The sequence below is a fragment of the Pan paniscus genome, chromosome 8 (genome assembly GCF_029289425.2).
Source record: "Pan paniscus chromosome 8, NHGRI_mPanPan1-v2.0_pri, whole genome shotgun sequence".
Classification (NCBI taxonomy): Eukaryota; Metazoa; Chordata; class Mammalia; order Primates; family Hominidae; genus Pan; species Pan paniscus.
In genome coordinates, this window is record NC_073257.2 from 17,635,825 (window position 1) to 17,663,042 (window position 27,218).

Sequence of the window (27,218 nt, forward strand, 5' to 3'; positions counted from 1 at the left end):
ATTAACTGACGGTCTGACATCTTTAAAGGTCTGAAGAAAACATTTTCCATCTCTTCTCTTAAGTGCTGCTATCTGTGAGGTTTCATTGACATAGTGTGCAAGAAGATTAAATTTTGGTACCCGAAACTCTTTCAGCCAAAGAGAAAATTCTAGCCAGGAACTGGGACACAAAAACCTGCCTGCCTCTTTTGGTTCCTAAATAAGATGGTTACAAGATGAAAGGCTACCCACCTCCCCCATATTTTGTCCACAAGGAAATTCCTGGTGAGCTGTTGAAACTTCACCATGGTGATACAAATCCATAGCTTATCTTTACAGTTGCGGTCACCCCCCAGGCACAAATGCATTTCTGATTGTTCCCCTACCCCATTTTGTCTGTGTTATCTTATGTAAAATGCAGAGTCCCCATATTTTTCCTCTGCCCCCTGCTGTTGATGTGAGAACTGTGTGCTTTTCAGTATCCCGCCCTTTCCCCTTTAAATTTGGAGCCCTCAAAATCAGAGAAAGGCATAGACCTGTCTCCTGGGTGCATCTTCAACTTTGGCAAATAAATCTCCTAAAATTACTGAGACCTGTCTCATCATTCTTTGGTTGACAATAACAAGACCTCTGCTAGCCGGGCCTCCTCTTTTCTCCCTCCCATAACCCATGTTGCCACTACAATCTGTTTTGCCAAGACTTAAGTCTCTCATTTTTTTTCTATAAACTTAGATGGTTTACACGTTGCTCTGTGGTTCTCCCCTACACATGGTCATAAGTTTGTGTGCCTTTTCTCTTTCTAATCTGCCTTTTGTTGGGTGAATTTTTAGTGAACTTCAGAAGGTAGAGAAAATTTTTCCCTTGGCCCCCACCAGCATGATCGCTCTCCCACAGAAAGACCCAAATTAAGTGGCCCTACATCTAACGCCATGGCCCCCCTTGAGTGAAGTATTTCTCACTGTGTTTTAGGAAATGTCATAAATAAGTTTTTTTTTAACACCCTGTCGGACCATAAAGGATTGATCTACTGGTAGACACTTATTCTCAATCAGAGCTTTTCCCAAGGGAATTTGTCATGTGGAAAAAAGCTCAAGGAATGGCCAGGCATTGTGGCTCATGCCTGTAATCCCAGCACTTTGGGAGGCTGAGGTGGGCGAATCACCTGAGGTTGGGAGTTTGAGACGAGCCTGACCAACGTGGAGAAACCCTGTCTCTACTAAAAATACAAAATTAGCCGGGCATGGTGGTGCATGCCTGTAATCCCACCTACTCGGGAGGCTGAGGCAAGAGAATCACTTGAACCCGGGAGGCAGAGGTTGCAGTGAGCCAAGATCATGCCATTGCACTCTAGCCTGGGCAATAAGAGCGAAACTCCATCTCAAAAAAAAAAAAGTCAAGGAATATGGGAGTCATGGGGGCTTGGATGTATTGCTGGGGGGCTCTAGAGAAATGGAGGAGCACAGGTTGCTGGGGCTAAGATATCCTGAGCTGCACTGGTTTCTGAGCTATTCAAATCCCAGTTGTTTCACCCTTTGTTTTTGGAGTCACCCAGGATCCTTTTAGCAACCACCTTTCACTTGCATTTAAGCCTGTTTTTACGGTTGCAAACACACAAAACACACTTAAATAAGATGCTGTAACAGTAGTTCTCAAATCACAGCAACAACTCTAGTAGTTGTGTCCTAGGAAATTAAAATTCTGTGTTACCTACTTGCTATGGTTTGATGTGTTCTCCAAAGTCCATGTGTTGGAAACTTAATCCTCAATGCAATAGTGTTGAGATGTGGGACCCTTAAGTGATAATTAGATCATGAGGGATTTGCCTCATTCATTAATTATTGCTGTTATCTCAGAGGTGAGTTAGTTATCGGGGATTGAAATCCTGATAAAAAGATGAGTTTGTTCTCTCTGTCTCTCTCTCTCTCTCTCTCTCTCCACTCTAGAATTGTAAAAAACTAATCTCTATTCTGCATAAATTACCCAGTCTCAGGTATTCCATTATATTAGCAGGAAATGGACTAAGACACTACTTTATAAAATTTTGCAGTTTCCAATGTTCAGCTTTTCCTTGATCCAGCTTCATCTATATTTTTCTTTGCTTGTTACTGATGGTGAAATTTTCCTGTTGTCTCTCATTTATGGCTTACACTATCACATGCTCTCTACTACTTCATGCCTTCTATTTCCTTCTGTTGCTTTTTTGTAAGCATCTCTTTTCATGTGTCTCATTTTTAGGCTCTCTAAGACATATCGTAAAACTCACTTGATTCCTCACTGTCATGCATAGAGCTCTGTCTGGGGGAAGTTCTCCCTCCTGACCTGCTACGCCATTACCCAGCCAAAGGAGCGCTGCCTTTGCTTTATTTGCACATTCCTGTTTTAAATAGTCATGCCCAGAATTATGTGGCTACTTGGCGCACATAATGAAAAATCTGGTTTTTGAAGTCATGCATAAAATTAAAATATCTTTGTATTTGGTTGTCTGACATCCACTGTGGTCTCTGTTTCAGCACCTCATTGGGATTATTGAACTCATTAAATTCTTTACATGAACTTGAATTGTTCATAGAAATCTCTAGCCATTTCCCTGGTTAAACAGGATAATCTTTTTTTTTTCACTAAAGAACATTCGTGGTGGTTTAGTGATGAGGTTAATATTCCCCTCTTGTCCACCTCCACATTGGAAAAACCACGTTGGACTGAGTTTTGAGGAGCAAAGAACTAATCACTTGACCAAAGGGGCCCTGTATCCCCACAAGCCCTGGGTATTTTTCTCTCATAGAGAGAAGAGGGTCTATATGGATACCTGAAAATGTGATTTTATATATTCTTGGCATCCAGGGGAGAAAAATCAAAAAGCAAAGAAGCTACAGTTATCTCCCCAGAAATTAATGGGTCATGTCAAGACTATAGGTTTTCATTTCCTTCTGTTGCTTGTTAGAATGATGTTCTTGTGGGAAACTGGAGTTCCACAGTTCCCATTTCTTCTTGACTCCCTACCCTAGCTAAGTACTTTATTCTTAAGAGACTGGCACCAAGTCACTTGGTCCTATTATGGAAATGCAAGGTTTGTCTTTTGAATGGATTTCTGAAGACAATGGGTAAAACATTAAAGTTGATTTAATTGCTTGCCTCTCTGGGCAAGGAGTTTGGTTTTTGCTGAACATTCCCCTTAGTAAAATGGCAGGATGGTTTTGCTTGCCATTGAAACTAACCAAACATTTAATCCTTTTCCCTTTAGAGAAAAAAGAAAAAAAAAAGGTGCAGCTCACTGCCAGTGCCCATTTAGTTTTACATTAACATGTTCTTTGAGGTTGAAGCAAATCTGACCGATTTTCAATGTAAAAATTACATATAAAAACTGTTCTCGGAGTTATTTCTAAACAGAACTAAGATCAGAATTGTTTGAATCATCAGAATCGTCTCTTTTGAAAAATCGATTCATCAAATGAATCTTCAGCCAACAACTGTTCAAGAAGGATGCAAATATCACAGGTAAGAATCCTACATTTTCTAAGATGTGACATTGTCAGTGATCTGAAAATATGATTACTATATTTTGTAAATGGAAATACCATTACAAAAACAGAAAGCTATAAAAGGAATGATGTCTTTTGTTTCCAAAGTCAACATACTAGAGTGATTCAAAAACAATAATAAGTCAGGTGCGGTGGCTCATGCCTTTAATCCTAACATTTTGGGTGGCTGACGCTGGTGGATCACTTGAGGTTGAGAGTTCGAGACCAGCCTGGCCAACCTCGTCTGGCCAGTGAATGGTGGTGAAACCTCGTCTCTACTGAAAATACAAAAATTAGCCAGGTATGGTGGCATGTGTCTGTAGTCCCCGCTACTCGGGAGGCTGAGGCAGGTAGAATCACTTGAACCTGGGAGGCGGACGTTGCAGTGAACTGATATTGCACCACTGCACTCCAGCCTGGTCAACAGAGCAAGAATCTGTCTCAAATAATAATAACCATAATCATAATCATAAAAGCGAGATATTTTGTGGCAAAGTTTTCTCAGGGTAAACTGCCGCCACAAGTGCCACTGGTGAGAATTCTTGGGTCAAATGAAAAAAGGGTTAAATGCAAGGCAGGTCATCAGCAAAGTACAGTACCTGTTTGTGAGTTGATTTTCTCTCCAGTCCGACATGTTCCTCAATATGATTTTTAAATAGAATAGGGATCTCACTGGAGGATATGCAAGTAATTTAAATTTGTTCATACATATAGGCAGGGCCCAGAGAGATTAAGAGCACATGTGGTTTAAATGCTGTTATCTCTGCTTTGTGAATAGCGTGGTAAGTTGAAAATATTTGCCATTGAAGCAAGGGACTATTTGCCTCAAGGTTAAATCAGACAAGAAGAGCTTCAGATGCCTGGTCTGCAGTGATGAGTAGAACAGGCCCTTCTGCTGTTGGGTGCAGACATTTCTCCTCCACCTTCTTTAAGGCATTAACAGTCACTAGACGTGTTCATGTAAAGGTGTCTCGATAGTGTTAACTCCAGTCTCCTTGTGAGTCTTGCTGACTCACCATGACTAGAGGACTTGGATGGCATGCTAGACCTTCCAGTAGCCAGCCTGGATCATTGTACTTGTTCTGAGTTGCACAGGTGTTTTACTTTTGTGCCAGGTGGTTGGAAATAGGCACATAAAATGCAGCTATTTGTTTTAAAATCATTTCATTTATTGATGCTCTTGTCCAGTGTGTCTCAGGGTGGTATCTGCCTTCCCAGGAGGCAGGAGTGGGGCCCCCAACTGAGGAGCTCATGGTGCACTCTTAGCTTTTAAGACTTGTCATACAGGGTGCAATAAAACAAAATGTGCCACTTAAAATGTACTTTTTTGGTATATTTTGATCTTGCTGTTAAGAGGGGCTACAATTCAGAGAGGCTGCAGACACAGAAATAGCCCTGAAAAGCTTTCTTCTCTGGCAGAGATTTGCAAGTGCTGAGGAAATACACGTTAGTGAAGTGAACAGAGGATAAAAGCGTTTCTCTGAGGCACACCCCAACCCCGCCTTATCTGCCTAATTGGATCAAGGAAAGATTAACTCCCAGGAAAAACAGACTAAGATCCTATGCTTTAAAGGTCTGACTGAGAAACTTCTCCATAGGCCACTGTCTATCTTCCTCAGGGCAGCTTGGGGAGCCCCTGAGAGACTCACATCTGTGTGGGGACAGCCTTGGCTCACCATGCATACCTCTCTCTCTCCCCCATTACCTGAGACCCCACCTCCCCGAGAGACCCCAAGCCCCTATTCTCTCTGTAGCCTCAGGATGTGATGAAATCTTCAATCATCTGGTCCTGCTTGGAGTCTCATATTTGCTGCTCCATGTACATGTATATGAATTTATATGCATTTTATGTTAATTATTCCATTGTCAGTGTATCTTATGTAATCAAGTCACCAAAACTTCAGAAGGGCGAGGAAAGAAAATTCTCTTTGCACCTGCAGGGGTATCTGCATGGTATGCAAAGCAGAAAAGTTAAAGTGAAATAATGAATCAGAGTCAGGGAATGAGCAAACGTGACCTGGACAATGGCAATGAAGGAATTGTGCACGGCCTCTATACTGGTATTTACATAACTGAGGTCCATCAGTGCCAAGATCTTTGTCTTTTTTCTTTCCTTCCCTCTCACTGCACATGTCCGGACATAGGCCGGTAAGAGCGTCTGGTTAAGATGTGGAGTAAGAACATCTGGTTAAGATGTGGAGATGGGAAACACTGTATGGGAATGTGAATGAGTGTGTGAAAATGTTAAAAATCGTGTTGAGAAAAAAATCTTTCCTTGTGCAAGTATACTTACTTGCATAATTATCACCTTTAGTTTTGTAAATATAAGATTTCTCAGAGCCTGGCTGGGTGCGGTAGCTAATGTCTGTAATCCCAGCACGCTGGAAGGCTAAGGCAAGTGGATTGCTTGAGGCCAGGAGTTCATGACCAGCCTGGCCAACATGGTGAAACCCCATCTTTAATAAAAATACAAAAATTAGCTGGGCATGGTGGCATGCACCTCTAGTCCCAGCTACTCATGAGGCTGAGGCAGAAGAATCGTTTGAACCCAGGAGGTGCAGGTTGCAGTAAGCTGAGATTGTACCACTGCACCACTCCAGCCTGGGTGACAGACTGAGACTCCGTCTCAAACAAACAAACAAACAAAGATTTCACAGAGCCTGCCATTGAATGTGTAGTGTTTAGGAAGGATGGAAGGATCTTAAGGAAGCCACTATCTGTGTCTCACTTTCTTCGTAGTGTTAGATGAACTTTCTCGTTGACCCCTGACAGGAAGAGCCTCTGTATTGGACCACCATGTTTGTGCTCACTATGTAGTAACAAACCAACACACCAAAATAGCAGGAGTTGCCACTGACAAAGAGTTGAATGATCAAATGATGGCCAAAGGAGGAGGTAGGATGCAACCTCAAATTCACTGCCCCAGGGAGTTTTAGAATGGGGTTTTCAAGGGACTTTTGGCAGATAGAGGGCTGAGGAGTTGGGGGGTTGCTGATTAGTTAGGGTGTGGGGGATGAAAACATAAAGATATAGTAAGTGCATTCTAGGATCAAATCAGTTCCTTAAAGTGGGTATTTACGCAGGATGGTATCAGTGGATCTGTTGGAATGCAGGATCTGGAAAATATGGAAAATTTGAAACTTCTTCACATTACAGAAGTTATCTATAGACGTTAGGGCCTTGTAATACAGGCTATAAGCTGTAAGCAGCTATAAGAAAGTGGCCTGTGGGGCCCAGCTGGTTAATGTTTAACTACCCTTCACCTCAAAAGCTTATGATTTTGCTAAAAACCTAGACATTCATTCAGTCTTATTGATTTTATAAGGATGGTGTCACCTTCATTAAACACATTTGTTCTGAGGGACAGTTGGTCTGCAGTGGCCATTGACTTATGTGGCCAAAATGCTTGCATTGACCAAAAACTTTCTTTCACATGAATAAAAATATTCCTCTAAAATAAGCACTTGTTTTGAGAGTCTCTGAAAAACAATCATTGTATATAAGAAATATATTTTGTGGTTAATGACATAATTTTACTTAGGGAAGGCTGTTTCTCTCAGTACATCGTTCAACTTTGGCACCAGCCAACATTCTCAGGACTCCCATAAAGCCAACCAACTAAGCAAAATCCTGAATATTGTTCACTAATCCTGATTCTGCCTCCTTTCTAGGTGTGAATTCAAAGGCAGCATTACTCCCCATTTTGTTCCCTGTCCTGTGTCTCTCCCCTGAGGCTTCTCTGCAAAGCATCACTGCCCAACTTAGCATCTGTCCTGGGCACTGGTAATAATGTGGTACCATTCATCCTCTCCTAGCATTTGATCACTCATCAGGAGCCCTCAGCTCCATGGGGAAGAGGACTGAAGAAGAAACCAGTGAGCTCCTGATTTCTTGCTTCTTTCTGTCAGTATTTTTTCTAATATCTCCAAGTTGCAAGAGAGAAGTAGAAGCTACATGGCATTCACCCTAAACCTACTTGCATGATGCATTCTGTTTGTCTTAGAAGGATCATTATACTTTATCATAAGAGGAAAAAACATTCTCCATTCTAGCAATTCTCTGGATGATTCTGCCTTAAATAGAGGGAGTTTTACTGTCTAGATTGAGCTTCTGCTCCTTGGTCCACTCCTCTTGAAACTTTACTGAGGTTGTTTATTAAATCTAGGAGTCTTTCTGAGGAACCTTTAGGGTTTTCTAGGTATATAATCCTGTCATCAGCAAACAAAAATAATCTGACTTCTTATTTTTGCTACTTAAATGCCTTTTACTTATTTTCATTACCTGATTGCCATGAATAGTACTTCCAATTTTGTGTTGAATAGGAGTGGTGGAGTGGACATCCTTGTCTTGTTCCAGTTCTTAGGGGAAAGGTTTTCAAGTTTTCTCCATGCAATATGACATGGCTGTTAATTTGTCCTAGACGTCCCTTATTATTTTGAGTCATGTTCCCTTGATGTCTAATTTACTGAGAGTTTTTATCATAAAGGTTTTATGTTGCATTTTATCAAAACTCAGCATCTGTTGGGATGATCTTTTATTTTGCTTTTAATCATGTTTATATGGTGAATCGTGGTGTAATCATGTTCAGTGATTTGTGTATGTTTAATCATCCTTGCATCCCTGGAATGAAATCCATTTGGTCATGATGAATTATCTTTTTGATGTGCTATTGGATTTAGTTTGCTAGTATTTTGTTAAGAATATTTGTGACCATGTTTTCCAAGGATATGTTCCTCTAGTTTTATTTTTCTGTTCTGTGTTTGCCTGATTTTGGTATCAGGATGATACTAGTTTAGTAGAACAATTAGGGAGGAATGCCTCCACAATTTTTTAAAAGAGATTCCATAAAATTGGTACCAGCTCTTCTTTGCATGTGTGGCAGAATTGAGTTGTGAATCCCTCTGGTCCCATGCTATTTTTCACTAGAAAATTTTTAATTACTGATTTGATTTAATTAGAGTAGTTTTCATTACTCATTATGGGTCTGCTCTGGATTTCTATTTCTTCCTGATTCAATGTTGGGAGGTTGTGTGTTTCCAGGAATTTATCTATTTTCTCTATTTTTTTATTATTATAATTTAAGTTTTAGGGTACATGTGCACAACGTGCAGGTTTGTTACATATGTATACATGTGCCATGTTGGTGTGCTGCACCCATTAAATTGTCATTTAGCATTAGATATATCTCCTAATGCTATCCCTCCCCACTCCCCCCACCCCACAACAGTCCCCGGTGTGTGATGTTCCCCTTCCTGTGTCCATGTGTTCTCATTGTTCAATTCTCACCTATGAGTGAGAACATGCGGTGTTTGGTTTTTTGTCCTTGTGATAGTTGACTGAGAATGATGGTTTCCAGTTTCATCCATGTCCCTAAAAAGGGCATGAACTCATCATTTTTTATGGCTGCATAGTATTCCATGGTGTATAGGTGCCACATTTTCTTAATCCAATCTATCGTTGTTGGACATTTGGGTTGGTTCCAAGTCTTTGCTATTGTGAATAGTGCCACAATAAACATACCTGTGCATGTGTCTTTATAGCAGCATGATTTATAATCCTTTGGGTATATACCCAGTAATGGGATGGCTGGGTCAACTGGTATTTCTAGTTCTAGATCCCTGAGGAATTGCCACACTGACTTCCACAATGGTTGAACTAGTTTACAGTCCCACCAACAGTGTAAAAGTGTTCCTATTTCTCCACATCCTCTCCAGCACCTGTTGTTTCCTGACTTTTTAATGATCACCATTCTAACTGGTGTGAGATTCTATCTCATTGTGGTTTTGATTTGTATTTCTCTGATGGCCAGTGATGATGAGCATTTTTTCATGTGTTTTTTGGGTGCATAAATGTCTTCTTTTGAGAAGTGTCTGTTCATATACTTCGCCCACTTTTTGATGGGGTTGTTTGTTTTTTTCCTGTAAATTTGTTTGAGTTCATTGTAGATTCTGGATATTAGCCCTTTGTCAGATAAGTAGGCTGCAAAAATTTTCTCCCATTCTGTAGGTTGCCTGTTCACTCTGATGGTAATTTCTTTTGCTGTCAGAAGCTCTTTAGTTTAATTAGATCCCATTTGTCAATTTTGTCTTTTGTTGCCATTGCTTTTGGCGTTTTAGACATGAAGTCCTTGCCCATGCCTATGTCCTCAATGGTATTGCCTAGGTTTTCTTCTAGGGTTTTTATGGTTTTAGGTCTACATGTAAGTCTTTAATCCATCTTGAATTAATTTTTGTATAAGGTGTAAGGAAGGGATCCAGTTTCAGCTTTCTACATGTGGCTAGCCAGTTTTCCCAGCACCATTTATTAAATAGGGAATACTTTCACCATTGCTTGTTTTTCTCAGGTTTGTCAAAGATCAGATAGTGGTAGATTTGCGGCATTATTTCTGAGGGCTCTGTTCTGTTCCATTGGTCTATATCTCTGTTTTGGTACCAGTACCATGCTGTTTTGGTTACTGTAGCCTTGTAGTATAGTTTGAAGTCAGGTAGCATGATGCCTCTAGCTTTGTTCTTTTGGCTTAGGATTGACTTGGCGATGCGGGCTCTTTTTTGGTTCCATATGAACTTTAAAGTAGTTTTTTCCAGTTCTGTGAAGAAAGTCATTGGTAGCTTGATGGGGATGACATTGAATCTATAAATTACCTTGGGCAGTATGGCCATTTTCATGATATTGATTCTTCCTACCCATGAGCATGGAATATTCTTCCATTTCTTTGTATCCTCTTTTATTTCATTGAGTAGTGGTTTGTAGTTCTCCTTGAAGAGGTCCTTCACATCTCTTGTAAGTTGGATTCCTAGGTATTTTATTCTCTTTGAAGCAATTGTGAATAGGAGTTTACTCATGATTTGGCTCTCTGTTTGTCTTTTATTGGTGTATAAGAATGCTTCTGATTTTTGCACATTGATTTTGTATCCTGAGACTTCGCTGAAGTTGCTTATCAGCTTGAGGAGATTTTGGGCTGAGACAATGGGGTTTTCTAGATATACAATCATGTCATCTGCAAACAGGGACAATTTGACTTCTTCTTTTCCTAATTGAATACCCTTTATTTCCTTCTCCTGCCTGATTGCCCTGGCCAGAACTTCTAACACTGTTGAATAGGAGTGGTGAGAGAGGGCATCCCTGTCTTGTGCCCGTTTTCAAAGGGAATGCTTCCAGTTTTTGCCCATTCAGTATGATACTGGCTGTGGGTTTGTCATAGATAGCTCTTATCATTTTGAGATATGTCACATCAATACCTAATTTATTGAGAGTTTTTAGCATGAAGGGTTGTTGAATTTTGTCAAAGGCCTTTTCTGCATCTATTGAGATAATCATGTGGTTTTTGTCTTTGGTTCTGTTTATATGCTGGATTACATTTATTGATTTGCATATGTTGAACCAGCCTTGCATCCCAGGGATGAAGCCCACTTGATTATGGTGGATAAGCTTTTGATGTGCTGCTGGATTGGGTTTGCCAGTATTTTATTGAGGATTTTTACATTGATTTCATCAGGGATATTGGTCTAAAATTCTCTTTTTTTGTTGCGTCTCTGCCACGCTTTGGTATCAGGATGATGCTAGCCTCATTAAATGAGTTAGGGAGGATTCCCTCTTTTTCTATTGATTGGAATAGTTTCAGAAGGAATGGTACCAGCTCTTCTTTGTACCTCTGGTAGAATTCAGCTGTGAATCCATCTGGTCCTGGACTTTTTTTGGTTGGTAAGCTATTGATTATTACCTCAATTTCAGAGCCTGTTATTGGTCTATTCAGAGATTCAACTTCTTCCTTGTTTAGTCTTGGGAGGATGTGTGTCGAGGAGTTTATCCATTTCTTCTAGATTTTCTAGTTTATTTGCATAGAGGTGTTTACAGTATTCTCTGATGGTAGTTTGTATTTCTGAGGGATCGGTGGTGATATCCCCTTTATCATTTTTTATTGCGTCTATTTGATTCTTCTCTCTTTTCTTTTTTTATTAGTCTTGCTAGCGGTCTATCAATTTTGTTGATCTTTTCAAAAAACCAGCTCCGGGTTTCATTAATTTTTTGAAGAGTTTTTTGTATCTCTATTTCCTTCAGTTCTGCTCTGATCTTAGTTATTTCTTGCCTTCTGCTAGTTTTGAATATGTTTGCTCTTGCTTTTCTAGCTCTTTTAATTGTGATGTTAGGGTGTCAGTTTTAGATCTTTCCTGCTTTCTCTTGTGGGCATTTAGTGCTATAGATTTCCCTCTACACACTGCTTTGAATGCGTCCCAGAGATTCTGGTATGTTGTGTCTTTGTTCTCATTGGTTTCAAACAACATCTTTATTTCTGCCTTCATTTCATTATTTACCCAGTAGTCATTCAGGAGCAGGTTGTTCAGTTTCCATGTAGTTGAGCAGTTTTGAGTGAGTTTCTTAATCCTGAGTTCTAGTTTGATTGCACTGTGGTCTGAGAGACAGTTTGTTATAATTTCTGTTGTTTTACATTTGCTGAGGAGAGCTTTACTTCCAACTATGTGGTCAATTTTGGAGTTGGTGTGGTGTGGTGCTGAAAAGAATGTATGTTCTATTGATTTGGGGTGGAGAGTTCTGTAGATGTCTATTAGGTCCACTTGGTGCAGAGCTGAGTTCAATTCCTGGGTATCCTTGTTAACTTTCTGTCTCATTGATCTGTCTAATGTTGACAGTGGGGTGTTAAAGTATCCCATTATTATTGTGTGGGAATCTAAGTCTCTTTGTAGGTCACTAAGGACTTGCTTTATGAATCTGGGTGCTCCTGTATTGGATGCATATATATTTAGGATAGTTAGCTCTTCTTGTTGAATTGATCCCTTTACCATTATGTAATGGCCTTCTTTAGATCTTTCTTGGTTTAAAGTCTGTTTTATCTGAGACTAGGATTGCAACCCCTGCCTTTTTTTGTTTTCCATTTGCTTGGCAGATCTTCCTCCATCCCTTTATTTTGAGCCTATGTGTGTCTCTGCATGTGAGATGGGTTTCCAGCACACTGATGGGTCTTGACTCTTTATCCAGTTTGCCATTCTGTCTTTTAATTGGAGCATTTAGCCCATTTACATTTAAAGTTAATATTGTTATGTGTGAATTTGATCCTGTCATTATGATGTTAGCTGGTTATTTTGCTCGATAGTTGACGCAGTTTCTTCCTAGCCTCGCTGGTCTTTACAATTTGACATGTTTTTGCAGTGGCTGGTACTGGTTGTTCCTTTCCATGTTTAGTGCTTCCTTCAGGAGCTCCTTTAGGGCAGGCCTGGTGGTGACAAAGTCTCTATATTTTCTAATTTGTGCACGTAGAAATGTTTACAGGAGTCACTGATACTCTCTTGTATTTCTCTGATATCAGTTTTAATGTCACCTTTATCATTTCTTTTTTTTTTTTTTTTTTTTTTTTGAGGCTCGCTCTGTTGCCCAGGCTGGAGTGCAGTGGGGGCAATCTCAGCTCACTGAAACCTTCACCTCCCAGGTTCAAGCGATTCTTCTGCCTCAGCCTTCCAAGTAGCTGGGATTACAGGCACACATCACCATGCCTGGCTACTGTTTTGTGTATTTTTAGTAGAGACGGGGTTTCACCATGTTGGCCAGGCTAGTCTCGAACTCTTGACCTCAAGTGACCCTGCCTCAATCTCCCAAAGTGCTGGGATTACAGACATAAGCCACTGTGCCCAGCCTCACCTTTATCTTTTCTGTATTGTATTTTTTTGAATATTCTTTTTTCTGTTAGCTAGCTGACTATCAATTTTGTTTATCCTTTCAAAGAACCAAATTTTTGTCTCATTGATCCTTTATACCTATTTTTTTTCTTGTCTCAATTTCATTTAGTTATGGTGTGACCATTCTTATTTCTTTTCTTCTGCTAACTTTGGGTTTGGTTTGCTCTTACTTTTCTACTTCCTTAGAAGTGACTTTAGGTGGTGAGTTTGAGGTCTTTCTATCTTTTCAGGGAGGCTTTAACACTATAAATTTATCTCTTAGCACTGCTTTCCCATATCCGAGAGATTTTGGCATGTTGTATGTCTATTTTCATTCATTTCAAAAAATCTGTTGAATTCTGAATTTCATTCTTTACCCAAAAGTTGTTCAGGGACACATTGTTTAATTTTTCATGCATTTGTATAGCTTTGAGAGTTCCTCTTGATATTGATTTCTAATTTTATTCAACTGCAGTCTGAAAAAATACTTGATATGATTTTGACTTTTTAATTTTATTGAGACTTGCTTTATAACCAAGGATGTGGTCAATTTTTGAGAATGGTTCATGTGCAGGTGAGAAAAATGTGTACTCTGTAGTTGTTAGGTAGAATGTTCTGTAAATGATTATGACGTCCACTTGGTTCATATTCCACCTTAAGTCCAGAGAGTTTTTTTTTTTGGCGATTTTCTGTCTCAATGATCTGCAACATTTATAAGTGGGGTGTTGATGTCATTTACTATTATTGTACTTCTCCCAGTCTGTTTTCTTAGGTGTAGTAGTATTTCTTTTATGAATCTGGGTGCTCCAATATTGAACACATTTATATTTAGGATAGTTAAATCTTCTTGCTGTATGGAATCTTTATAATATAATGCTCTTCTCTGTCTTTTTAAAATATCATTGGTATAAAAGTCTGTTTTATCTAGTATAAGAATGGCTAGTCCTGCTTGCTGACATTGATATATCATGTAAATGAAAACAAATCTGTAGGTGTCATTAGACCTAATGGTAGATCTCCTGTAGGTAAAAGCTGTTGGGTCTTGTCCTTTTATCAAATTTTCCATTCTATTTCTTTTAAGTGGAGGATTTAGGTAATTTATGCTCAAGGTTAACATCAATATATGAGCTTTTGTTTCTGTCATGGTCTTGTTAGCCAGTTGCTTTAGAGACTCAATTGTGCAATTACTGTATAGTAATTATGACCTGTGTACTTCGTGTCCTTTTATGATGGTATCATCATATTTTTATATTTAAGATTCCTCTGAGCATTTCCTGAAGGGCTAGTCTAGTGGTGACAAATTCCCTTAAAATTTGCTTGTCTGTGAAAGATGATTTCTCCATTTTTTTCTATAAAAAGGCTAAAAATAGGCCCCCAATATCTTCCGACTTTTAGGTTTTCTGCTGTTAAATCTGTTTAGTATAATAGGATTTTCTTTAGAGGTGATTTGTAGCTTCTCTGTAGCTGCTTTTAAAATTTGTTCGTTCTTATTGACCTTGTGTGGTCTGGTGACTATATGCCTTGTTGATGTACATTTGGCATAGTATCTTTCAGGTATTCTCTGAATTTTTTGAATCTCATTTCTAAATGTCTATCAGGATAAAGAAAATATTTCTGCATTATTTCTTCTACTATGTTTTTCAAACTTCTTACTTCCCTATCTTCCTTAGAAATGCTTATTAGTTGTAGATTTGATGGCTTTATATAATCCCATATTTCTCAAAGGCTTTGTTCATTTATAACAATTATTTTCTTTTTTAAATTTCTGACTGGATTAATTTGAAAGAGTAGTCTTCAAGATATGAAATGCTTTCTTCTGCTGGTTTAGTCTACTCTCAAAGATTTAAACTGTATTTTAAAAATCCTTCAGTGAATTTTTTTGTTTTCAAATTTTTGGTTTTTTCCCAAAATAAGTATCCTTTTTTTCTTTCCTTGATTGCTTTTGTAGTTTCTTTGTGTTTGTTTTTGACCTTCTCTGGATCTTATTGAGCTTTCTTGTAATCCATACTTTGAATTATATACCTGACATTTCTCAATTTTATTTTGATTAGAGTCCATTGCTGGAGACTTAGTGTAATTTTTTGACGGTACCACAACATTCAGATTTTTTATGGTGCAAGAATTCTTGTACTGGATTTTTTTTCTCATTTGGAGAAGCTGAGAGTTCTTGGTTTGAATTTACATTCATTCCGATGGAATTCTTTTCTCTATTTTTGCTTTATACCTCCGCCCTTGAGGGTGTGATTGTAGAGTATCATGAGTAGTGTATTTTGGCTTTGCTTCAATAGCCCTATGGCACTTCTGTTGGTAGGTTTTTACATTGAGTTGCGCAATTCAATTCACAGGCCAGTAGAGGGTACTTATGAGTAAGAGCCAGCTGTGCCAAAGCAGATGGGTATATACTCGATCTTTGTTTACTGTGTGAGGCTTTCTGTTGTTTCAAGTGATGGGATGGACCGTGGAATGATCAGTGCCCTGAGCTTCCTATTCAGTGTGTGACAGAGATATAGCTGGGTAGAGCTGGAGTAGCTTAATTACCTGCAAATACCCCAGTGATGAGCACAGGCACCAGCCCAAAGAGAGGTTACCAGAGAAACTTCTGTCGTAAAGCATGAAGGTCTCTGTGGGGGTTAGGAAACTGCACTGATCCACAACCTGGGTAGTCAGTAACACAATCTGTTTCCCTAATACATCCCTGTCTTGAGCCTTGTGACTCTCAGTTCAGATGCACACTGCTGTCTATCTCCAGGCCACAGTGTAGCTGAGAGCCATAAAATAAAAATCTACTGTCCCATAGCTCTCTAAGGAAGTGATAATTGGGGTAGAACCTCTTCACGCAGTTCAATATAGACAGCTTTGTGGCTCTCATGTAGTGTGAGGTGGTAATGCTGCTTCTTCATGGAGATAGAAGGAGGGGCTCCACCTTTCAGCATTTCTGTGTTGGTATCAGCTATATTGGTGTCATCTGGTTGGGTCAGCCCAGTCTCAGGACCCCAGCGAAGTGATCACATGCCAGCATTGTTATACTGGGTTGGGCAATTTTCCAATTTCAAATTTCACATTTCCCAGGCCCCTACATGGCAATGGAATGGCATGTATGAGGAAAGAAGACTGATGAGTGGTGATGAAATTACAAGACAAAGTGAGACTGTTCTGTCCTAGAAGTCAGATGAAGAAATTGTTTTAAGAAGAAAAGAGTCAAATGCTATTAATAGGACAAGTAAGATGGAGTCTCAACATTGACCATTGGGATTGACTATTGACCTTTACAAAGTCAAGAATGTTTTGATAGCATGATGGAGGCAAGAGTCAGAATAGTGTGCATTCAATAAAGTTTAGGATGAGAGTAATTAGATACAGAGTGTAGAACATACTCAAATAATGGGCTGTAAAGGGGACCAGACAATTGAGCAACCACCGAAGAAGAAAACGGAGTAAAATGAGGGTTATTTTTGTGATGACAGTAAAAACAGCATGCCTGTGTGCTCTTAGGAAGAACTTAGCAGAGAGAAAAAAACTGGTGATGCAGGAAAGAGACAATGAGAATTGCTGAAATTATGTCCAAATTAGTTTTCTGTTCCTGCTGTAACAAATTACCACAAACATTATGGCTTGGAACACCACAAATTAATTTTCTCGAAGTTCTGGAGACTAGAATTCCAAAGTCTGGTTCAATGAGCTAATGTCAATGTGGCCACAGGCCTAAACACGTATTTTTCAGAACATATCTCTAATGTTAGGTAATACATGACTACAATTACTTTGTCATTTTTTATTTATGTCTTTAGCTTTTTGTCCTTCATATCCTCATATCCTTAATTAACAATGTTTTTGTGTATGATTTTTAATAATATTTGTATTCCTTTCTCAATTGCTCTTTTATTTATTCTGTAGTTATTTTCTTTGTAGTTACTCTTGGGATTATATACAGCAACCTATAGTTATAACAATCTACTTTGAAAGCAATGCCAATTTAACTGCAATCCTATACAAAACTTCTTCCACAGCTTCGTTTCCACTTCACATTATTGATTTCATGAATTACAAATTTATACATTGTGTACATGTTAACATAGATTTATGCTTACTTGTACACATTTGTATTTTAAACCTTGAAGAAGTGTAGAATAAAACCAAACTTTCAAAAATACATATTTTCACACTTTGCCATATGTATACCTTTAGTAAAGGGCTTCATACTTCTATATGGTTTCAGGTTACTGTCTAAAATGCTTTTATTTTAAGCTGAATTAGTCCCTTTACCATTTCTTGCAAAGCAGATCTAATGGCAATGGACTCTTGCAGCTTTCATCTCACATTGTATTAATAACTTTCTAATTAAAAAATAATTTTTGCCAGATATAGATTTCTTGGTTGGCAGTTTTATTTTTACCACATTAAAGGTATTACCTATTATGTCCTTCAAATTGTCTAATCAAAAATCTGTTGATCATCTTGAACAGAATTTATTGTTCTGTACGTAATACAGAGTTATGTTTCTCCTGCTGCTTTTAAGATAGTCTATTTGTCGTTGGCTTTTAGAGTTTGATTTTAATGTATGTGGGCCTTAGTCTTTTTATCTGAACTCCAATTCTTTAAGTTGCTCACATATTTAGATTCATGTCTGTTGCCAATTTGAGAACTTTTTGATGATTGTTTTCACCACATAATCTCTCCACCCCCATAGGCTCCTGCTTCTCCTTCTCAGAATCCAATGCTGTGTATACTACTTGACTTGATGGTGTCCTACAAGCCCTTTAGGGTCTGTTCACATCTCTTTACTCTTTTTTTTTTTTTTTTTTTGCCTTAGACTCAAGGATGTAAAATATCTTATCCCTAAACATGTAGATTATATCTTCATTCTGCTCAAATTGCTGTTGAAATCCTCTAGTGAGATTTTCAATTCAGTTATATCATTCAGCTCCAAAATTTGTTTGGTTTATTTTGTATAATTTCTACATCATTGTTGATATACTCATTTTTCCATATATGCCTTTCCCAATTTCCTGTAGTTCTATTTCCATATTTTTAATTGGAAATTATAGCATATTTAAGATAGTTGTTTTAAAACCTTTCTCTACTAATTTCAGTGCTCATGGTTCTTCAAAAATAATTTCTGTCAACTCATTTTCTTTCTTATAAGGGACTGTGTTTTCCTGTTTCTTTATATACCTTATTATTTTATTTGAGCATTTCAAAATATAGACATTTTTCTAACTCTATATAGATTTGTTCTGTGTCATGACGATTATCAACTAATATGCTTGGTATGTTCTTAGTCTTAGCATAAGCCCAACATAAAACCCTAAGGCCTTGTCAGCAATTTTCTGAACTTGTATCTGCCTGGACTGTGTGTGCCCATTAGTAGTTCCCCCAAATACCTACTGTCTTTTGAATAGCTTACTATTTCAAAAATTCACAGCCCAGCTTCCCCTCAATGGGTTAGATGGACTATTGCACGTCTCTTCCCCTAATCTCTTGCCCTTGGCATCATACTACATTTCTACTCAGCACCCCCATAAATAAATAAGTTTATTTTAGTCTATTTCAGATCACTTCTTGATGCGTCCATGAGACAAGTAGGGGCCTTTTGATCCACCATATTGCTGAAATCACTCTGTAAAAGCTTTCAATGATTTTATATTATATTGTATCAATGTATAATAATTAACTTATTTCTCAACTTACTTTTTGGTTATTGTTTGAGGAAAAGTAAATAGAACGAAATCAGGGCATTGCAAGTTCTGACAACTCCAAGATGTTGATAATGTATTGTGCAAACTACATTCATCATGTTCTAATCTGCCCTCCAAAGGAAGGAACAAGTGAAAACTATCCCACATGAGAATTATTCATCCATTTATATGTAATTAATTTCCAGTTTTTCCTTACAAATAATGTTTAACAAGATGACAAATTATATAAAATGGTTATCAGTTTTTTGGCTAGTTACTTCTTGATAGTCTGTAATAAACCTGGTTGAAGAACAAATACTATTAAGGCACTGCTTGCATATATTAAATGATGTCCAAACTCCAAAAACTGTTAATAATTAACACTCCAATAAAAACTACACCAGAATTTCTTTTTATTTGCACCCTCATCAGGATTACAGCTTTATCAGGACTGCACCTTCTTCAGAAATGAATATTTCTCTTACAACGCAAAGAAAGAAAAATCAAAATAAATTTTCTGATTGAAAATGTAAAAAGGCAAATATTTTTACAGTTTTGACTTTAATTTTTTATTGAGGACCAACTATTTGAAAAATTCTCATTAGTCATTCCTTTAAATTATGTGTATGTGACAGAAAGATGTAAGATGGTTAATTATTTCAAATGATGCAGTATAAAGAAGGGGCATTATCACGGCAGAAACGAAAAAAGATATTTGTAGCTGGAGGTTTTTATAGTCTAACATATGGTTGCTATTTGTTCTACAAATCCTTTTGAATAATTTAATATAGAGATTTCGAATAGAAAATAATACTTTAGATAGAAATTAATGAGTTTATTATAACCATATATTATAATAATTTACTTAGGAATTCTCTTTGATAAGAAACAAATGAACTGAATGCAATTTTCTCCACAGACCATATAAGACTGCCTATGTACCTCCTCCTACATGCCATTGGTTAACCATCAGTCAGTTTGCAGGGGTCGGGGGAGGGGTTTCCTGCCCATTGTTTTTGTAATCTCTGAGGAGAAGCAGCAGCAAACATTTGCTAGTCAGACAAGTGACAGGGAATGGATTCCAAACACCAGTGTGTGAAGCTAAATGATGGCCACTTCATGCCTGTATTGGGATTTGGCACCTATGCACCTCCAGAGGTAAGAATAATTCCTTTTAGTTTTCTGATTTCAAAAGAATAAACCTAGTAGAAGTGAAACCCATATTGGGTTGTAAGGTTCGTGTTCCTACCTGGATGGCTCACTGGTCTAGGTTTCCTAGACTAGAAGAAAAAAGTAGGCAATCCTTGTTCTGCATTGAGGTCCATTCCTATGGTCACGTACTGCTTATTTTTCGTTTGTGCACTGTTTCGTTCTTCTGTTCATGTCTAGTTCCCAGCTTGGCAGAATATGTAAAACTCAGCATTGAAGAACACTGTCGGTCATCTCCCTCTGGTGGAGATTAATTGCAATAGGAGTGATTTCTCTGTTTCTACAACTGAAGAACTCTTTCCATCTTCCAAGAACATACGATCCAGAGAAATATTTATAGCAAAAATTACTGGATATGGTGTGCACAAAACTGTCGGCAGAGTATCACTGTTCTGATGGGCGGCAGTGAGTGCCACCCAGTATTACCGGACCTGGACTAGAGTTTCCACTGTACTACTTTCACTTTTAAAAAGAACTTCCTGAAAGAAAAAAATACAACCTCATTTTAAGTAAAATCTAGAACCTAACAAAGGAAAGTCTAAATTCTTAGTCCTTTTTTGTATGCATCATATTTGTATCAAAGTGGTAGGAGTGGTCTTCTGACACAAAAATGAACAAAATGGAGACCTCATTTTCTAGATAGAACTTGTATTCCAAGACTGTCCTCAGGCTACTAAGTGTGTGAATAGGAACTAATTATTGAAATTTGAGTCTCTCACTTTATCAGTAAGTTGTGATGATCTACAAGGATACATTTTCTAGACCATTGACAAAAGTGGTTTAATTTTTAATATAAATTGGCATGGGCAGGAAATGAAAATAACGACACCACTGAAGCTCCAGCCTTGGTAAACCTTTGAGTGTTGGCACACTAAAGACTGCTCTCAAAAAAGATTTAAAAAAAAAAAAAAAAAGACTTCTCAGGAGATGGCGGGGAGACCGTTATCTAGTTCCTTGTAATTTCAACGAAACAAGAAAGCGTCTTTAAATACATGTAAAAATGAAAACAGTTTATTTATATTTTTGTCATTAAAAAATACCTTTCAAATCTTTATCCAAATTTGGTCAATAAGTCAGTAATTTTAAATTTCACTGGAATTCTGTCTTTCCTGAAAGAGATAGCCTTATTTTTTATGGCAGAACTGTACCTTAGTAAATTCTTACAGATTTCAGTGAATTTTTAATGTACAAATCGATATCCTCAGAGTATACATCTTTACTCCTAGTGTTCAGTTCTGTTGTGTAGCCAGAATGACTGTGCAGAAAAGACTTAACATAACAGACTACTATTCACAGATGCATTATTTCCCAAGTGAACCCTAGTTGGGTCGATGTAACTAGCATCCAGTCAAAATCTCAAGAACTGAGACACCAAAGAACATCTCTTGTAGACAGCATTTCCCAAATACGATGTTGGAGGAAGTCTGAGTGAGCATTCTGTGTAATATCACTGGGAGAGAACTCATATGAGCTTGCACCGTTTCCCTTCTATACTCCATGTGATTTTTACCATGTATAATATCACTATATTAAAAATAATTAGGACTATTTCAGTCCTGTTAACTTTTCCAACAAATCACTGAATCTGAGGGTGTTATTTGGTACCTCCATAACAGTGATCAACCAGAGATTGCCTGAGACTGAAGGTGTTTCTGGGATGCTCAACCTTTATTACTAACCAGGAAAGACTCAGGCAAACTGAGATGGACTTTTCACCCCACATACAGACAGGAGGAAAAGCTGATTCTTGTATAAAAGTCAATGCTTGTGCCTGAACTACCTCTCAGCCACAATGATCACCAGATACTACCTTTGGTTGCTCCTCCAGGTTCCGAGAAGTAAAGCTTTGGAGGTCACAAAATTAGCAATAGAAGCTGGGTTCCGCCATATAGATTCTGCTCATTTATACAATAATGAGGAGCAGGTTGGACTGGCCATCCGAAGCAAGATTGCAGATGGCAGTGTGAAAAGAGAAGACATATTCTACACTTCAAAGGTACTGTGTCTATGATGAGCTTGTGTGCACATGTATTTATTGTGATTGTGTGGAGATGACATTTCTATGACTGGATGAGTAGTTGTGGGTGAATTTTGCTTCTGGGTTGAAATTTATTCACACATATTCACATATTAAAACTGAAATCAAAATCAAGGAATGATGATCACTTTTCATTTTGGCTGTGTTCCAATTTATGACCTGAAAGTCCCTTTACTTTTTTGAGCTTCAGCTGACATCAGTGTGATTTGACATGTGCTATAGAATCACAGAGAACAATAATCATGTTATGGTTTTTCTTATCGCCTGGGTGATTTTCTAAGATTTCTTATTATTCTCTCAATTGCTATCTTTATCAGTGAGATAGAAAGCAATATAAGAAAGCTCTGGGAGTATTAAATCATACACACTTAAATTGTCCTAAATTGTGTCCAGCATAGTGAGCATGTTCAAAACTTGTTTTACCCCCCTTTTATGTTGCTTTAGTTTCTAAGCAACATAAATAGCTATTCTTAAGCATTGGGTTGAATGGATAGAAGAATTAGACTGTTAAAATGAGTTGTAAACTCTACTGAAGATAATTCAGGTAACATCATAGTTATTACTTAATACTAATTTTTACATTTTAAGAATTTACTCCTATCATTCGGTAGATGTACAAACTATACATCCAACGTATAATAAAGTTTATAAGGATAGGTCAGAGCCAAAGGAATCATGAGAAGGAAGAGAATATGTTTGCCAGCGGTCATAAATTTTGAAGCAGTAGGAAAATATCTAAATATTAGATGGCACAAAGTAATAAGATTTGCTCAAGCATTCATTCAAAATCACCTCCATTCTTTAACCTCTGCAGCTTTGGTCCACTTTTCATCGACCAGAGTTGGTCCGACCAGCCTTGGAAAACTCGCTGAAAAAAGCTCAATTGGACTATGTTGACCTCTATCTTATTCATTCTCCAATGTCTCTAAAGGTATGCAGTTTGTATGAGCATAAAATTGCGCTTCTGCTGTCATTATAAACATTGTTTATCTGGATAGTTGAACAGAGCTTTTTATTAGGAGGATGTAGGGATTATCACACAGAAGAAGAACCGTAAGTGGAACACCTAATTTCCTTTCTTTCGAGTAAATTTTGAATCCTACTTCTCTAATGCACACCTACAAGAGAAGAGAGTACAGCAACCTCAAAGCCTCTTCCTCAAAAACTTGAAATTACAATAGTCTCTTTCAAGGCACTGTCTTAGTTGTGGCTTTTGAGTCCATCTCTTGGGATGTTCCCAGACAGAGTTTCATGCAGTTGTGGTGCCCAATAAAACTGCTGCACATGTGATGCACAATGAGTTTCCACCATCTCTCCCCATTTCAAGCTGAAGCAGATTTGGTGGAAGCCACTATGCATGGTTCTTAAATTAGAAACCCTTAATGTGGACTTGCAAAGCTTTATTATTCTGCTGCCTCTTCTTTCACAATAGAGTTTGAAGCTGTATTTAGCCAGGAATTACTGTGTAGTGTATAACTTTTGATTTAAAGTTAGAGAAATCTACTCAGGCTAGTTAATGCAACAGAGTTTACTGAGTTATATAAAATGGGAAGTCAAAGACATGGCTACATTTAAGGATATGAAATAGTCTACAAAAATGTATCATTTGTCTATTCTTATCTCTAAACTCCAACACTTTTTTTTATTATTGTTGACCCAAACTTTTTCACTGGTGGCGATTATGGCTTTGGAGCAGTTCAAGGCTCATGGTCATCACCATAAGACAACACCTCTGGGTCTCCCAACTTCTGCTGACCCTATGTGATTCACAGTCCTGCCCAAAGACTATCAAGTCTTCAGGTGGTCTGATAATCCTACCGTGTACAAGAGTACAATCCATTATTTTTGGATATCAAGGTATTTCCAAATCAAAGAGAGGTACTTTAATAGAGGAAATTATAAGGGCAGAATAAAGTGACGTAAGTTAACTATGAAACTTGATTAAGACCTAGAAAATGGTCCTTTTCTATACATATAATATTTGTAAGAGATTAGAGGAAGCCTGTCTCCTGAATACATTCCTTATACCTTCATATGTAAAACATTTAGCACATATCACTTTCTGGAGCATTGTACCACCTGTCTCATGGAGGATTAGTGTCCTTAAAGGTACCTGGGATTACAGCTATGAGTGGAGAAATTAATTTGTGACATCATTAAAATGACTGCTTCTATTTCAGCCAGGTGAGGAACTTTCACCAACAGATGAAAATGGAAAAGTAATATTTGACATAGTGGATCTCTGTACCACCTGGGAGGTGAGTGCTTGGCAGAGAGGACACAGAGAAGGATGACAAAAAGAGAAAATCTGTTTCCCAGGTTCAATAGGAAAGAATGGAATCTGCACCATTAGATCTAGAAATTCAGAAACTTTACAAGAGTAGCTTTGGTGAGATGAAGGGAAAAACACAAAAGGAATGTTTAGAGAGTGGGGCACAAGACTTGGGGGCAAGGAGGACAGGAATCTCTTTCCTTGCTTGTGCATTAATGTATCCAGTTTCCTAAGGAAGAGATAGAAATTCTTACTCTTGCTGCCTCTATCTTCTTCCCCTATTTGCTGTTTGAATTTTTCTGTTCTTGACAATCACTGCTAGCTATTTTCATTGTCATACTTTGAAAGTTGTTGCTCTCACAGTTCTGTCTTGCATTTATCATGATTTGCAGCCAACTGCACAAATAATTCCTCACAACCCCTTTCTCCACAGGCCATGGAGAAGTGTAAGGATGCAGGATTGGCCAAGTCCATTGGGGTGTCAAACTTCAACCGCAGGCAGCTGGAGATGATCCTCAACAAGCCAGGACTCAAGTACAAGCCTGTCTGCAACCAGGTGAGCTCCCTTGGCCTTCTCTCCTTTCGGTTCTTCATGCCCCTCTTCCTGTCCTGTTGCCAAATATCTGTTTGTTTTGTCCCACTTATCTTTGTGAAGTAGAAGATTATCTAGAGAGCAAAGCTTCTGTCAAGAAAGGCATGAAGATTTCTTGTTTGTACCCTGCTTGGAAAAGTATTAGGGAAAAATTGGAATGAGTTTAATGTTGAATCGTGTGTAATATTTAGGGGAGGTCCATTTGATCAGGGAGGCCTGGAATCATCAATTAGAACTCAAGGAAGGGTGGACTTACCTCTAAGCTATGAAAGATGACCAGAAAGTGCATGGGTGAAGGTGATTTGGAGGGAATGGTGTATAGATATGAAGCTAGGAAAAGATGAAATGAGCTGTACATGAACAGAGAGTTAGAATAAGAGAAGAGAGGTGCTAGGGGTTTACATGGAATTTGGATGTCTGAATGCCTCTTCTTGATATTTCAACAATTCTTGACCAGGGGCATAGATATACTAAAAATTAGCTCCAGACAATGAAAGTCATCCATGTCAGAAAGAGAAAAATTAGGCCGGGTGCAGTGGCTTACGCCTGTAATCCCAGCACTTTGGGAGGCAAAGGCAGCTGGATCACCTGAGGTTGGGAGTTCGAGACCAGCCTGACCAACATGGAGAAAGCCCATCTCTACTAAAAATACAAAAAATTAGCTGAGTGTGGTGGCACACGCCTGTAATCCCAGCTACTTGGGAGGCTGAGGCAGGAGAATCGCTTGAACCCAGGAGGCAGAGATTGCGGTGAGCCGAGGTCACGCCATTGCACTCCAGCCTGGGCAACAAGAGTGAAACTCCGTCTCAAAAAAAAAGAAAGAGAAAAATTACCTGTTTATGGAGATAACTGTTCACAGTGGATAAAATCAACACTGAGGAAATTTAGCAGAACATAGACCTGACCTATCACTGCCCATGTCTTAGTCTGCTACTTCTCTTTGGGGTCTGTCATCCAATCAGTTGTTTAAACACATCTATTCTATGCATGGTTTTTTCATAGCTTAGGGATAAGTCCTTTTTTCCCCCTGAGTTATTGTTAATGATTCCAGGCCTCCTTGATCAAATTGACTTCCCCCAAATGTCACAAAAAAAATTCAAAATTAAAGTCACTCTACCTTTTTACTAATTTACACTTTTTTATTCTTACTTTTATACAACTTAGAGCCAATGAGTAAAGATCTACAATTGAAATGTGAAGTGTATAAAATTTGTGAATTTGGCCTAATGATACAGTTCCATCATATCCAAATAGAAACATTAAGAAAATGCAGTTTTAATATTAGTCCTTCAATTTTTTCATAATTTTCAAACTTTCAGAAAATTTGATAAAAATAATATACGATTCAACATTACCATTTATATTCAAAATTGTTAACACTTTGCCACATTGCCAAATATTTATGGCAAATATTTATGTGGGTATATCTGCATAAATACATATATTTTCAAAATCTCTTTAAAATAAATTAGAAAGATGACAATTCACCTCTACAGACCTAAATAAAGTATGTCACAGAAATGAAGATATTCTTCCAGCTACAATATAATTATTGTATCTAAGGAAACTAACTGCAATGCCCTCATGTCGTTTAACATCCAGTCTATATTTGAATTTCCCATTGTTTAATGGAAATGTCTTCTATAGCACCCCCTTTTAAAACAGACTGGAAACAAGTTGTGAGCTGATCTTTTCTTTATAATCATAGGTTTTCCATTCAGCAATTACTAATAATCCACTGGGTGATAATTCCTAACAGAAGAAGTCATATTCCATGACAAATTTTCACATATGATTGTGTAAACATCACTAATACTTTTGTATTTTATGGTTATTTATTATTGTATTTATTATTTTTTGGAGTTTTTAGATAATCATTTTCAATTTTAAAACCTTATTTAACTATTCTTACGTGACATTTTACTATGAAAAAAAAATCCTTCACCAAATCAAAATGAAGAACAAATATTCCTCAAAGACAAAGTTTAATACTTTCCTCTAAATATCAATTTCCTAAGAGATTACTATAATAACCACCAATGGTGGAGGCAAATTATTTTGTTCTTTCTTGCTCTCTGATTATCTCACTCATTACTCTGGACTTGGACATTTTTCCTTAAGATTTTTAATTAATTTTTGTTAGTGCTCATTCTTACCCAATGGGTAGATTTTTTTCTTGATGCTGAAATCTATCCAAACATCACCAGTGACATTTCTTTGAAAGTAGTGCTTTTGTCTTTCAGACTTGCCCTCACGAGTCCTTGACC

General features: G+C 37.8%; 1 protein-coding gene and 1 non-coding gene across 8 annotated transcripts in view; one reads left to right on the top strand and one right to left on the bottom strand.

Annotated features, from left to right (window-relative positions):
* Nucleotides 1-27,218, top strand: part of AKR1C3 (aldo-keto reductase family 1 member C3) — a 78,141-nt gene that overhangs the window by 45,005 nt on the left and 5,918 nt on the right. For 4 of the 7 annotated variants that reach the window (XM_063607237.1, XM_063607238.1, XM_063607235.1 and 1 more), the window contains 5 exons: nt 3,397-3,474; nt 21,878-22,045; nt 22,902-23,018; nt 24,268-24,345; nt 24,793-24,915. In XM_063607237.1, the coding sequence (XP_063463307.1) occupies nt 3,460-3,474; nt 21,878-22,045; nt 22,902-23,018; nt 24,268-24,345; nt 24,793-24,915 (501 nt within the window). In that variant the 5' untranslated portion in view covers nt 3,397-3,459. Of the gene's footprint in view, nt 1-3,396; nt 3,475-19,759; nt 19,999-21,877; nt 22,046-22,901; nt 23,019-24,267; nt 24,346-24,792; nt 24,916-27,218 lie in introns of all 7 variants that reach the window. The other 3 variants (XM_063607234.1, XM_063607233.1, XM_034929874.4) reach the window with 2 other exon arrangements.
* Nucleotides 18,878-19,013, bottom strand: LOC112441071 (U8 small nucleolar RNA). Its single transcript, XR_003029050.1, has one exon. It is a non-coding gene; the product is annotated as a U8 small nucleolar RNA (small nucleolar RNA).